At 43.0% G+C, this 15,552-nt stretch overlaps 1 protein-coding gene across 6 annotated transcripts in view; it reads right to left on the bottom strand.

Annotated features, from left to right (window-relative positions):
* Positions 1-2,077: 2,077 nt before the first annotated feature.
* The window catches only part of PAXIP1 (PAX interacting protein 1), a 93,825-nt gene continuing 80,350 nt past the window's right edge, over positions 2,078-15,552 (bottom strand). For all 6 annotated transcript variants that reach the window (XM_085892888.1, XM_085892889.1, XM_085892890.1 and 3 more), the window contains one exon: positions 2,078-2,505. In XM_085892888.1, coding sequence (XP_085749014.1) covers positions 2,482-2,505 — 24 coding nt within the window. In that variant the 3' untranslated portion in view covers positions 2,078-2,481. The remainder of the gene's footprint in view (positions 2,506-15,552) is intronic.

The raw sequence follows: 15,552 nt of genomic DNA, 5'->3' as shown, positions 1-15,552 counted from the left end.
CATTTCCAAGTATTTTCAGCTTCTTTTATAAGCTTTGTGAACCATTTTAGCTAACAATCCTCATCTTGGACATACGATATAGTGAAACATTATGTTGGCCCGAACAACGCCGTTTCCTGGGATGTCTGTGCATGCACTCTTGGGTGGATTACATCATTTTGAAAGTCGTGTATTCCCGCATTTGCTTTCTATGGGGAAATGTGCTTACTTCCTCCACCAAAGGTGGACAGAGGTTATGTTTTCACCCCTGTCTGTCTGTTTGTAGGACATCTCAAAAAGTTATGGAGAGAATCAGATGAAATGTGGACAGGTTGGATGTGTGATGACGACTAATTGATTAGACTTTGGTGAAGATCCAGATTTTGATCCGATAATTTTTCCAAGTGATTCTTCACCATTAAGAGATGGGACCAAAACCAATATGCTGTATAGCATGATGTATCAAAAAATTGTGGAAGGGTAATTACAAAACTAGGTGGACGAGTTGGTTACGTGACGAGAACAAGCTCAATTTTGGTTCAGGTCCAGGTCCAGATGTAGCTCTTCAGTGGGATCCAAAACGTAAACTGGTTAGCCTGGCGGAGTTATACGCTCTACCGAGTGCCGTTCGAGGAGTTTGCGCAAATATGGCTGAATTTAAGTCATAACTAATTTGCTTCTCAATTTAGTCCCCCTCTCCCTCTCCAACTCTTACATAATACACCAGAAAAAAAAAAAATCAAAATTGTCAAACAACATCCCGAAATGAAAATATAAATGTAAAAAATACCCCCCGAGCAGGAGTGCTGGTCATCTCTGCCAGAGGTCGAAAGTAACTGTGCCAGACTGGAATAGGGGCAGTTCATAAAGTACATACGCTCTACTTCCAGGTTTCAAAACCACCAACCCCCCTCTGTATGCAGGCGAGTGAGCACCCACCCACCCACCCACCCCCCTCTGTATGCAGGCGAGTGAGCACCCACCCACCCCCCTCTGTATGCAGGCTAGTGACCACCCACCCACCCCCCTCTGTATGCAGGCTAGTGACCACCCACCCACCCCCTCTGTATGCAGGCTAGTGACCACCCACCCACCCCCCTCATACATCACTAATCGCTTGCAAAGCCAGCAGTTCCTTATGAACCGATGTTTGTAAGCCATGACGATGCAGTCCCTAGCGGTGTAATTTACCTTTTTCTTTTAATATCACAGCACGTCATTTTTGAAAATAAAAGTACAAATTGACATTCAAAACAATGTTAATGTCATAAATGAAAGTAAGTGTGCATATAAACTTGTGTTGCATTGTTTTAGTTAAATCTGACAAAAGCTTCAAATGTAATATTTGTCTCGGAGAGTTCCGGTTCTTACTTTTTTAATACTTTTTTTTTGTATGTACGTACTTTATGAACGGCCCATACGGGGAATCAGAACAAAGTTTGAAGGGGTATAAAATCGGAACGAGAGCAAATTTCAAAAAAATGGCTCGTGTTGTTCTACATAATAGTCCATAGTATCTGAATCACTAATAACATTTGATCTCTTGATAAATGAGGGAGGAGATACGATTTGAAATCGAAGATTTTCGCAACTTTGACAGCCTCGTGACGTTGACCTCGAAAGTTATATCGTTGTGCATGTCTCATCGACCTCTATCCATTCCACTATGGCTATTTGTCTTCACTCGGTTTGATTGTGGACGGACGTACGTACGGACGGACAGACTTCGAGACTGGGGTTATTCGGTCATCTCTACTGAGATGATAGAGATGACCGAAAAAAAAAAAGATAAAAAAAAAATGCAGGTGAGCAACCCGAGAATGGGGAAACACGGTTTGTATGCTTACACAATGTGTAAGCACACCCCGCTAGTAGGTAAATAAACCTTCCAAAGACGGACAAAAACCTTTCCCATTTCTATCTCCAAAAAGTAAGAAGAAGCAATCGTGTTTGACTCGAAAATGTCTTTCATTCCTCATTGGTGCTGACAACGTATTACACAAGTGATGTCAAGTTCTGGTGGTGGGGTAAGAGTACAGTCTGTTTTTCTCCTCACAGACAAAAAAAAACCCACCTTAACCAAACAAGTAAACAACTGCATGTTCGATATTTTATTCAAAAAAAAAAAAAATTCACAAGTTGTGATGCCAAATTCAACAGCATGGCGGCATTCACCTGGGATTTAACAAATATTCAAAATCATGTACATTTTTTTTAATATTATCAAAGTTGGTGGAAATCCACCATCTCAGCAGAATGTAAACTATTGTACACATTATTACATATCTTTTAAAAACTGGACAAGATGAGAGAACTTCCTAAAACTGGTGAAAATATCAGCAATAAGTCACTCCAACCGCAAAAGAGAAGATGGACTGTGTAGTGTGCAGAGGTAAAAACTTGGGAGTGAGGCTCACATTTCATGTCTGGACAGCCAAGTGCAGATGCGTGAAACAAATGCTGAACACCTCTGAAGATGGTTGGAACAGGCTTTTGTTGTGCTCAGGACAAAGTAAACCTGAACGTGTTTCCTGTTAAGGTAAACTTCACAGTCCACATTCTTTCACAGCATTGAATATCTATATATTAGAAAACTCTCATCATGTATGTATGTATGTATGTTCCTGAAATACAGCTAAAACGGTACACGATAACGCAAAAATTTCGGCCCACCTTACTCACCATTCTCCTGCGGTATGCAGCATCAAGTTTCGTTCAAATCGGGCAACAAAAAAATTATTAAAAAATCAATTCCCAATTCAGTCAAGTACTCTTCGGGAGAATTTGATCAATGCAAACAACCTCAGCGATATAGTTCGCTGGAGCTATCTTTTTTTTTTTTAATCAACCAAGCGGTCTCAACGGGAACCCAACGGGTTCACGGGTCTAGTGAACATTAAAACACAAAGCTCAAATAAAAAAAAAAAAGTTATAAAAAAAGGAATCGGCAAACTATACACAATACTGAATGAAGAACTGGTGTTGCTGATGAAAACTGGTGTCAATCTGTGTCAGCAGATGGGTAAAACAATGGATGAACTGTCATGGGGAGCAAGGAGAAGCTGACGTTTTGGGCTTCAACTCAACATTTGGAGCAAAAGAGAAATTCTCAGAAAAAAAGAGCTCTTTTTCTCCGACAATGAAGGGTTAACATCCAAAATGTATGCTTCTTGCTTCCAGCAGTAGTTAGCAGACCCCAATCAGTCTTGTTAGTTGATTCCAATCTTTATTCTTTATGTGCAATATTGCTAAAGTGCAGCTTTTAATGGTTTTCCATCTGTAAAGGGGCCACAGCCTCGATTACAAGTACCCTGGAGGGAATCTTTGTTGTTTTTGGAATGTCAGAGAGCAGCATCAGGCTCAGGATTACAACATGACAGGCAAGAACTTGCAACACGTTATGAACGGAAAAGCAGTAGATGCATGACACTGAAAAGGTACGCGCAAGTAAAAGGAAATTCGACAACTGTCTGACGGTCAGCTTTATGATATCCCCATTCCAACGACCTGAACTGATGTTAACGATCAGAGAACCGAAATAAAAGAAATAAAAAAAAATCAGGAGCCGATACTCTGGGTCCTCTGCCTTTTGGGTGCCATGAAGAACAGATGGATCTGTGCAATAAGAAAGCTCAATCTTGAACGGTTTATGAAATATCACGTACACAATCCAAGTTACCGAGATGGTTGCCATGGCAACACAATTCAGCCAATCACCGCCGTTATTTAATCATGTCGAGATCACGTCATGAGGAATAAATATCTGAAATATGAAAGCTAAATTGCTCACCGGTTTTTGAAATATCGAGTAAACAAAAGTACGTGGACAGATGATCGGTCAGTCGGAGCTTATATTAATATCCGCCGTCTCCGACCTTGTCAGGACGGTGGACAATAATATAAAAAAACCCCCCAAGACAAATACATACGCCAGAGAGAGGAAGATGGACAAGGAAGACATGGAGGAACTTACTTCTCCATACATTTCATGAAAACAATTGAACTAATTTGGTGGCCTGGGTTATATTTTATATTATTTTTTGCAATTGCAAAGAAGATACAAAACAGACCAATTGAAAATGACATAATCTAATTTACATAACCAGGCATGTGCAAACACACTGAAAACTCAGCCATCTGTACTCTCATTTCTCCTCTGCTTTCCATCAAAATTGGATACAGCCCCTGCACGCACTGCCCTTTAGGGCACATCTATATTCATACAAACAACTGTATTTGTTTAACCCTTTAATTTACTTCAACTCTTCAAATGTGCACATGCTTCCGGTTGTCAATATGTACCAATACCCAAAAAATTAATCATCCAACATTTTTGAACAAACGCCTTCACATATCGACGTCTTTATGTAAACATTTTTAAAAAGAATGCAAACAGCCCTGCGTCTTCTAACCTTGAGTCAAATCATAAATGATTAATGCCACTTGTCATTGAAACCCCTCTCTCTCTTTCTCTGATGATACATTTCCAAGATTGTGGTGGAGATAACCAAGCACTGCATGAAGGACAAAGCCTGTCAAGTCTTATAAAATGCCGACACTGTTCTTTGATTTGTTGTCAACACTTTTTTTTTTTTTTTTAAGATGATCTAAAGCTCGCTCGTAGTCGAGCTGACGCACACATGCGTCGTAGTGGAGCCGGCTCTGACACATTGTTTCTTTTTTACACACAGCTGTTTCCGAACAATTCTAACACACACACACACACACACACACACACACACACACACACACACACACACACACACACACACACACACACACACACACAATGAGACAAACACAGCCACTGAGCTTGGGGGAAGCAAGTGCCGTCACTTCCTGGTATATTCTGGGTACCAGACATCACAACACTGGTGCTGCCATTCTCACCACTCAGCAGGGCATTTCCTCAGGAGGAATTTCCTTCTCCCATGGATGCCAATCCATGGAAAATTTCCATGTTCTTAAGCTTTTAAATGCCGACCATCAAGCAAGGAAACAGCACGTACCATTTTAAAAGTCTTTGGTATGACTAGCTGGGGTTTGAACCACCGACCTCCCAGACTCGGAGCGGACGCTTCAATGATTACACCACCGAGTCTGGTAACCACCACTTATTTTGCCTGTTCGGCGCAACCAATTATGCTGTTGCTCCAGCTTCAAATCCCATATCATGTGTGCATTTGTCTGGTCCCCTAATGTCCCTAAATGCATGTGAAGCTTCACTCACCAATGTCTCCAAAATGTTCTTGTCCTGAAAGTAAAATATTGAAACAATCCTACTGCCAATATTTAAAGTCATAGAAAACTGCCAATGAATAAAAACTTTTTTCCGCCCTTCGACCAAGCTGCAAAATGCAATGGCAGCGCTGATTGGTAATCCACTAGTAGTGAGGTTGGTTATGAAATAGGTAGGGCACCTTGATGAAAAAAGAACGTGTGGACAATTCAACGGCAGCGCAAAAGACAAGGGGGAGATGCAGCTTCTTTAAAAGGCCACGTTAGCCTGAGACATCAAAGCAACAAGGTGAGTGTATACCACCATCAAATAAGCCTGAAGCCTTCATGCACTGGTTAAACAGATAGAGGAGAATAATAAAACAAGGACAAATAAAACGATGGTCCCATCTTCCCTTGTTTTATTATTTTCATCTCAAGGTACACAGCTCAAGGCACACGATGAGACAATTACTCCAATGGCCTTTGTACTCGCCATGCACGGGTTAGTGTGACACTTGGACGGCAAAGCCATATGGAAACCCCCAATAGTCCGTGAGCAAGACAAAAATTCAGTATCAAATTTGGGGCAAAAGGAGACCTTACTTTTTTTGTGAGAAATAACCTATATTTCACGAAAATGTTTGCTGGCCCATCATCCATGTTCGTTTTTAGGCGTTATCCGCGAGGGGACACTCTTTGAGGGTCAAACTAACCAATTTTTATTCTTTACAGGTTTGCGAAGTAAAATGTATATTTTATCGAACTGTCAAGATCAATTTGTGTTTTGACGACAATAATATGGTGTAATTACGTTATATATGTAATTTATTTAATGATAATGAACTACTTTTTCAATCTTCAAACGCGTTTTTCTCAAATATCTTTAAAATCAACGAGACCGACTTTGCAGAAGTTCGACTGGAGCCCATACGAGTCGGCATTTTCTCGATTTGCAAACTGAAATGGGAAGAGGCAAGTCTGTGCCAAATAAAAGTGCCGTTGATTGCAGTCAGCATAGAAAATGTCACGCCTACATCACAATATGTTAAAGCAGACTGCCGCTGTCCAATATTATTATTATTATTATTTATTGACCACTATCACATACAGAGGGTAAAGCATGAAAGTATACACATCTTAGATATATAGTAGTAGTCCATTAATATAAACTGAATTTAGTAGTGTTCATGGAGCGGTATGCTACAAGTCAAGATGGAAAATTTTACTTTTGTTAAGAATCAATAGTCGTAAATCTGTTTAAGAACTTTGTGGCAAAATTTTGTAACGGAAGACGGATCGCTGTTCATTATAGTTGTAACGGAAGAGCTATCATGGACTACATGATTAGTCGGGATATTTTCGTCTCTAATAACTTCAAATGATTTTATTAACGAAATGCTTTCTGTAGAGCACAAGGTCCAGTCTAATTGCGAGATCCATATCTTACGTTGTCGAAATGTCATCCCGCCGTCACAGTGAAGATTGTTATTATTAAAGTGGTTTATTGGCTGAACGTTCAGCTCTTTGCACAAATCGAAAATAATTTGACCGTGTTGGTTTGATCTCGTGTCTGGGTTTCTTGTGTAATAACCGTTTTGCGAGTTAAAACGTTTGAGGTTTGGTATTCGTGCATTAAGGTCGCCCATAATAAATACCTTTTCTTCGTTAATGCATTTTTCATGTATGGTGGCAAAAACATTGCGTTGAAAGTATGGGGAATCCGACGGGTGGGGGGGGGGGGGTGTAACAGGCCCCAAATATATGATTCGGAATGCACGACAGACTAAACCAGACTTGATCTTTCTCTTTTTTGACACTGTAGACTTGTGGCCATAATTATAATTAGCCACAAGTACCCCGAAAATGCAATGTTCACAACTACGTTTCATTGGTAATTACATACAACATAGTGGGAGGCAATGATAACAGCTGTCTGATTCTGAACTTTGCACTTATTCTTCCCCACTGTCAGATTCTTCCTCTGAAGTAGAGCCATCGGTAAGGTTGTCCTCTATGTCGTCTGTCATATTGGTACAGTCTTTCAGTCTACACTCGTCTGTGCACTTCAAGCCATTGACCATACATTCGCAGGTTGGGAGTTCACAAACACGGCGGCATTTGCATGACATGAACTCTAGTACTACTTGTGGTGCATGTGGACCACTCATCCACAGAACATCCAGATTGCCGTCGTCTACAACGTCCCAGCCATACTCAGGCTCAGGAGCTGGCACATCAGGATTGGCCTCCAAGCTCCATCGCCAGACTGCACACTGATAGTTTTCTCGATGTGCATGTTGTTCCAGGTAGTACTTGCATGGAGGTAGTTGTCCAGACTCGACTCCTCCCTTCTTCGCTCGCCACATGCTGAACCTCAGGGCATTCATGCCCGTCTCGGGAGTCCTCGCTGCATATAGGCGACAGGTGAATGACTCCAGTGCCGACAACATGTCAATTGTGAGGGACCAGGTTTCGCCTCGAGCTGCGAAAGTATCGCGGAACACCTTTTCCTTGCACATCAGCTTGAAGCCTTTGATTTTGCCTCCACCAGAAAAGGCACTGACCGTATCGCATCCCGTATATGCATGTAGACCAGGCAAGGCCAGAAAAACTTCATCCCCCATCATTTCTTCCATTTTGTCAATGCTAAGTATCCTGTTCCTGCCCTTTGCAGCGACGCGCATGTATAGCCTGCACGGTATCCTCCTGCAGAATGCCAGACACAAGTTCAAGACATCAGGGTCTTCTGACACTATGACGACTGACTTGAATTTGGATTTCCCGGCATGAGCTGCATGCAACAATAGCCGCGTATCAGCTTCTTCCTGGTTTGAAGAAAGTTGCTGAACATCCAATGTGACTCCATCCTCTGTAATCCTGAAGCACTTGCTACCATATGTCACGAACAGCTCCTTCCCACCAAGTTTGTTCTGCTTATTCTGCCAGTCCTGAGTGAAGAAGTGGGTAAGGTTTTTCCTTGCTTGCAGAACATGCCAACAAACGCCTCCAGTTCTTGATTCTATGTGTTGGGATGATAACCGAAAACAGGACTCCTTGAGATGAACCACGCTTTACTCGTTCTGCATTCTTGATGGAGAAATCCCGATAGACATCGAAGACTACGTCTATGTGTTTGCTGCCTGGGTAGGTCTGCAAGACAGTTTGGAACAGCTCCTCGGAAACTTCTGCAAATGTTCGGTTGTCACCACTCATCTTATGGACCAGGGCCATGCCTTCAATGATAGAAGCACTTGGTAACGCAACGTCATTTGCAGGAGATATATATATATATATATATATATATATATATATATATATATATATATATATATATATATATATATATATATATATATATATATATATATATATCAACTCGCTCTCGCCAGATTCCAATTTCCGACAATATTTCTACTTATAAACCAGCAAGAATATTAGAAAGATGTATATATTTTGGTGTAAAACAAACTTGACAAAACGGATATTAGCTGCGTGCAGTGAAATAAGAGAAAATCGCATTTAAACGTTTGAAATTCAATTCATTTGCAGTTAATTTCCACTCCATATTTTAGGATTTATCGACTTTATAATGGGAAATCACCTCAGTCGAGCATTGGATAAGATGCAGGATATGAATAGACGTAAAATACCGCGAAAAAAGGAATTGTTATTTTTACACCCTACTAGCGCCCCCTATCGGATATCGCTTAAAAACGAACCTGCATGAAGGGCCAGCAAGCGATTTCCGAAACTAAACATTATGACCTACCAAAAAAATGACATGCTGCTTTGCCCATCATTTGATACCGATCTCTGAAATTTGGGGGTCCAGCTCACGGACTACAAGCTGAGGACATTTCTATTGGGAACCAGAGGTAAAATAAAAAATAACCCCTTGGGGGACAGACGGTTATTTTCCCCAACATGCGAGGAGAAAATGAGGGATTGGGGGTAAGTGGCCAGGGCCCCACTTCCTGAAGTGGTACGGTAATGGGGAGCACAACCTAAGTTAATGGAATGATCCTTATGTTTCATGAAGAATTTGGTCTCCATCTCATCGTCGATTTCTGAGGTTTTAAAGTAAATTACCTGAATTTGAGGTGAAATCCCCCCCCCCATTTTTTCACCCTCTTACAGGGCGTAAACACAGATGGGGAGCACAACCATGAGACCTTGCTCTTCTGATGTATCATACCAAATTTGGTCCACATTGGTCATGTACTTTGTGAGAAATATATATTTTCGTGAATATGAGGGATAAGAGGAGGGAGGCCACCGTGACAACCCTTCCAGGGGGAGATACAGCCGTGAGGAACACAACTTAAGGTTAGGGCATGGTCACCATGCCGCATGGCCACCATGCCGCATGGCGACCATGCCGCATGGCCAGTTTAGTTTGGATCTGTCTGGCGGTTTCTGAGAAGATGATCTTTGAATAAAATACCAAACATTTGGGGCAAATCCTCACTTGTGCCCCTTTATCGGAGGCGCATCCGGATGGGGAGCACAACCCCACAACACCTTTCTGCCCTGATGCATCGCACCAAATTTGGTCCATAATCGGTCAGGTCGTTTGTGAGATGTTTTAGTCAAATGTTAACGGATGTACGTACGCCGGACGCCGTAACCCACTATACAAACATATTTTGGAGATATATCCAAAAACATCGGACGCTGGAATGCAATAAAAATGTACGAGACGGGAACAACAGCTTAAGAGGGCAATGGAATGGGGTAAATGGGTTTGGGGGGAGAACAGGATTAACATATTGAGTTGGAGTGAAAGCAGATGGACCAATAATTTCCCCGAATGGTATTTACAAAATATCGACTCTGGAAGAACAAATGGTCAACATTAAGGTGGTGTTGTTTTTATGTAATATAAGACTTCAACAAGACCACTCTGAGAATAGAATTGGGAGAGACAACACTGGGAGTGAGAGTTACGTGGAAAAGCATGGTGTATGCAAGATGAATGATGGTGAGCTATTCACCAATTTTGTGGCTTGGATAATGTCATTGTGGTACCATTATCTCTCCACATTTAAGGATCGATACATGGGTATCTCCAGATATCATGATGTAGTGATACATGGATATTTAAAGAAACCAAAACAAAGCATTGGATAGATCATAATGAAATAAAATGCAAATGGAGATCGCAACTTGAGACGAAGGCAAACAGCTGGAGGCGCAGATGTCGGATGTGATAAAAGTCATTGCTGCAACAAGACCACTCTTATAACAGATTGTTTTTTTTAAACATCTTTCGTTCCTTGTTTGACCTGTCCACCGATAGAGATCGACACTAGCCTTCAACAGCAAAACTAGTTCTTCATTCTACATGTTGCCAATGTTTTCCTCAATTTGAGAAAATGAGTAAAGACAAAAACAAACAAGAGGGCTGCGATCAGAAATCGCTGATGGTTCCTGGTATAGCCAACTTGGAGCACGTGAAATTCTGCCTCATAATGAAAACAAACGTTCCTTCCCCATCCCCACAAAAAGCATGACACTACGGACACCGAGATTAAACACTTAATGCCTCCCTCTGAGAACCATAATAATAAAAAGAAGCTCAAATGAGCTAAGATCCTCGTCCTCTTAATGATGACGTCATAAAAACGAATATTACGTCATTGTGATGTATCAGGTTTGGAATAAATTATCTGTGCTAATGCCTGGCTTGATTCCCGCAAACAAAATTCAAACAGCTTGCCCAGTTTCGGAGATAATGGTATAGGCGATTTCCATTAGCGGCGATATTACGACGTCAACTTTTTTCTCGGAAGAATTTCCAAAATTGGAGATGGTTACTGCCTGCGCGTGGACTTTCTGCATATGCATGGCAAGTTTCACGAAGATCCGATGAAAACTCTGGGTTGTGAAACAAAAAATGTCAAAAAATAGGAATGACATCATAAAAATTGATATGACATCATCGTGATGCATCATATGTGTGGTAATTAATCTCTGCTAATGCCCTGTTCGATTCCCACAAACAGAATTCAAAAACCCTGCCTAGTTTCGGAGATAATTTTTTAGGCGATTTCCATTCGCGGAGATATTTTGACGTCATAACTTTTTTTTTCTCGGAGGAATTTTCAAAATCGGAGATGGTTACTGTCTGCGCAGGGTATTTTTACATATTGTTACGGTTGTGGAAATTCGCATTACACCATAAAGGGCCATCAGGTGAGATATCTCTGGAAGTACATGTGTAGTTAGCCCAAACCCGTTGTATAGAGGGAATTTATGTGATCCATCAAGGCTGCGACGCTTTGAGTTAGCCATTTTTCTGTTCTATCTTTTATTTCAAACAAACAGCATCTCAACAACCACGCCATCCCCACCACAGCGCCAACCACACTACAATGACGCCACCTCCACCACCTACGCTACCACATCATCGCTTCTACAACCATTCGCAAACACTACCACCTTCGCCTTTACCTTCACAACTTCATCCCACATCATCGCTTCTACGGCCATTCCCAAACACCAAACGTTGTGTTCCCGGAGCAGTTCGGCAGTGGAGGCCGAACGCGTCGATCCGCGGATGAGGAATGCTTCACGCCCACTTCTCCTCCGTCCAATGGGCAAGCGCGAGGCGGCTTGGCCCCACCTCCAGGCGCATGTAGGTGAATTCCGTCTATGCAAATTTTAGGATCAGGGGAGATTCACGCACATTTTTGCCCGACCAATGGCTGACGGGGGGGGGGGGGGGGGGGAGGGGGGCGGTGTGGTCCCACCTCCAATCGCATTCTGATCCGGGAATTTGCATATCGGCGCCTCCTGAGAGCTATAAAGATGCGAGTGAAAGGCGACTCGAGGAGTTGCGTGAGTTCAGCGTGGAGCGTTGAGCGTTGGGGAGCGGAGTTGAGAGTTGAGCTGGAAGAAGTGGAGTGCACGTGGTGGAGCTGCAGGCGGCGGGTCGGGGCAAGGGAGCTCGGGTCGAGGAAAGGAGGACGGCAGTCGGCGACGAGGTTGCGGTGTGGGGGATCGCTCGTCTGGTCGCGAGACCCAAGCCAGCCAGTCACTCCCCTCCCCCAGGGCATCAACAATTTCCCCTTCCCCCGCGCTGAGAAAGTGTAAAGGGGGGCCCCGTTCCTCCCCCGCCCCAAACGTGGTGCTAACGAGCACGCCAGGGGCACAGCGGCGCCGACATTTTGCGGCTTGCCCGCCAACGCGTCACGAGGACGCGGGTAAGACCTCCCCGGTCTCGCGGACCTAGCCGCTCCTCTAGGTCCCGTGCACATTTGGCCTACGGGCCTGTCTGCCTCCTTGTCTGTGAGGGTGGCTTCCTTCTTTTGCTTTTGTGTAAATGTGTGTTGGCACCGTCGGTGAAGTAAAACTGTAGGTGTTGCCGTGTGTACGCGTTAGGTCGGTGTCAACTGTTCTTCTTGCCTTTGCTTTTTGTGTATTCTGTATGGCTGTATATACGTGCTTTCCGTGTGTCGTGAAATAAAATGCTTGCTTGTTGAACTGTGCCCGTTTCGCTTCGTCTTTTCTCCATTTGAATCTCCATCTTGCATGACGTAAGGGGTTCGTAGTGGGATCAACATCCCGGTAATTAATCTGAACCGTCCGGGTCGACGATAACACTGCTCAGTTATCCCGATAGTACGGAACGGGCCGCCCAAGCGGCTCGTGCCCGGAGTCGACCTGTGGCGAGGTACGATCGCCCGGTTAACCATCCACGTGGGTACTAAGGTAGGTCGAGTTTGGCGAACAACCCTACCCTACGCGGGTGGCCGATTGTGGCGAGGTCGAAAGGCCCACGCGTGATTATCTCCCAGCGTTGTTCCGAGAGGGTCACGACAGAATTGTCCGTCCGGTGGGCGACGTGCCGCAATTCGAGTTACGTGGCCGTTCGCACGCCGGCGGGCGTGAATTCGCAACAATATATATGCCAAGTTTGAGGAAGTTTCGATGAAAACTGTAGGCTGTGAAACAAAAAAGTCCACAAGAAGAAGATGAAGAACAACAACGTGAGTAAGACTTAGAGATCCTCCACAACGATCTAAAAATACAAGTCACATAATTAAGCTGAAATAAATAAATAATTGGAAAACTTTTAAATGACAATTAAATACCTGCAATTGAAAAAGTAAATAATAATAATAATAAAAATTTAAAAAACCAAAGATTTGGAAAAAATTAATAATATAATTATTATACATTAAATCTTTGAATTTTAGTGTGTGTGTGTGTGTGTGTGTGTGTGTGTGTGTGTGTGTGTGTGTGTGTGTGTGTGTGTGTGTGTGTGCGCACGCGCGCGTACACACACACACACACACACACACACTCTCCATTGCTGGGTTCTTAATTCATTTTTTTTGGCCTGCTCAACAATGCCTTGACTGGGAACAGGCTGCAACGGTTTCATAACAATAAAGCATTCAAAAATGCTTTTTCACTTTCCTCACAATATCATCGAATGCCTGATGTTCATTCCTATGAATCGCTTATCAGTGCCTGAAGATGCCAGTGCCCGTGGCTTTATTTCATTTCTGCACGTGATCGCTGTCGAATCTCTTAACCTGAGCCAAAATTTCAAAATTTAAACTGCGGAATTGACCTCAGAATCAGTTCTGACCGCTAAAAATAAAATAAACAAGTCTGGATATGACGATGGTTCACGAGCAATGTACACAGTTCACCTTTTTTATTTTTTGACCTTCAAGGGGACGCCACGGGCAAACTGGCGGGAATCGGGAAAAACGTAAATGATGAAAGTTGTAGTACTCGAAGAGCACTACTTGCATACCAACTTTGTTTCGAAACAGTTGAAAACCCTAGGAGCTCGATGCCAAATTTATTGATTTTTTTGACATTTTCTAAGTTTGTGACCTTGACCTTGGGACAAAAATGAAAAAAAATCGAGCTCCGTGGGGCTGTGCAGGTGCCATTGGGCTAACCAAATACTGAAACCCCTGCCAGATTCCACAAACCCTCTCAGAGAAGATGTAACTTGAAATTGGCTACCCCCTAAAAACACATGCTTTTGGGCGTGACTCCACCCATAATGGGCACAGCACGTCCATTCTCTGGAAAACACAACTAGATCATGATACAAACCTCGCACCCTAATTTTTATCAAGATCGGATCAAAACCCACGGAGCTATGCTCGGGACAGACAGACAGACAGACACACGTATACTCATAACGAATATAGTGGTCACTCACTGACTCGTGAACAAATAAAAAAACCAATTATTGTGTTAATTTGTCCAATTTGGATATTGACATTCCAGGCATTAGAGTGGTGTGTTATAACTGATTGCTAATCATTTGCCAAGCCAACCATTTTGTTGGAGTGGTTGCTTGAGTGCTTAAAGGGGAACCCAAACGCTCAGAACACATCGACACTAATCTATCCCATTATACCCTACAAAATAGAAGTGGTGTGTTTTTACGATTTCTGAATTATAAGGGAGGTAAATTTGCAATTAAAAGTCAAAATCTTCTTCTTCATCAAAATAGTCATGACGTCATACATGGAAGTAGACCACCAGATCAGTACTGTATACGAGTTACATCGCGGTATTATAACACTCAAACGGCGAATAATTTTCGATTTTCCACAAATACGCCAAGTCTATGCGTCCTTGGTACTTGTATAGTAATACAATCTGAGATGGTTTCATGCAACACCAATGGCTGAAATACCCTAAGTTTGACAGAAATCGGATGAGGATTGTCCGAAATATGCGAGCTTGGATCGGGCTTACAAAATGTTCGCTTATGTACTCAGAGCACTGTTACGAAACAACAGAGATGGCTGGATCTTGTTGTGGTTATCTGCCCCGATTAAGAGGACACCAAACCCGTGATTAACGATTAAGCGGAAGAAACTGTCGCTCAAAACTGAAACACCATCTCCAACAGCTGAATCAAATGAATCACTATCTATTTATAGTGGAGAAAAGGTATGAACGTATCACACACTCCTCCGAGAGGATTTCACCAAGGACACAAAACTTTTAGGGTACACTCACCCCTGCACAATTCCCTCACAATACCCCATCCGCACCATCATCCCACCCCTCCCCCACTCCACAATACCCACCACCATCCCATACCCCCCCTTCCCCCTTCCACAATCATTACCCTCACAATACCAATCACCATCCCTCAACACCCCTTCCACCCTCCACAACTCCCCCATCCACTGGGGAGGAACATTGATAGCTCACGGACATGACGGTGGGACACGGCACAGACACAAATGGCATCCGGGAAAAGTATGAAGCAGGCCGATCCCACAACATACAAGACACCTCGTCAGCCTGCAATGGTGGGCCAAAACATTCGTCGCCCATTGTGTTTGCGCCATAATGTCAACGTGT

This window comes from Eptatretus burgeri, chromosome 8 (genome assembly GCF_056783735.1).
Source record: "Eptatretus burgeri isolate ZD-2024b chromosome 8, Ebu_testis_v1, whole genome shotgun sequence".
Lineage (NCBI taxonomy): Eukaryota > Metazoa > Chordata > Myxini > Myxiniformes > Myxinidae > Eptatretus > Eptatretus burgeri.
This window is presented reverse-complemented; position numbering and strand designations above follow the sequence as displayed.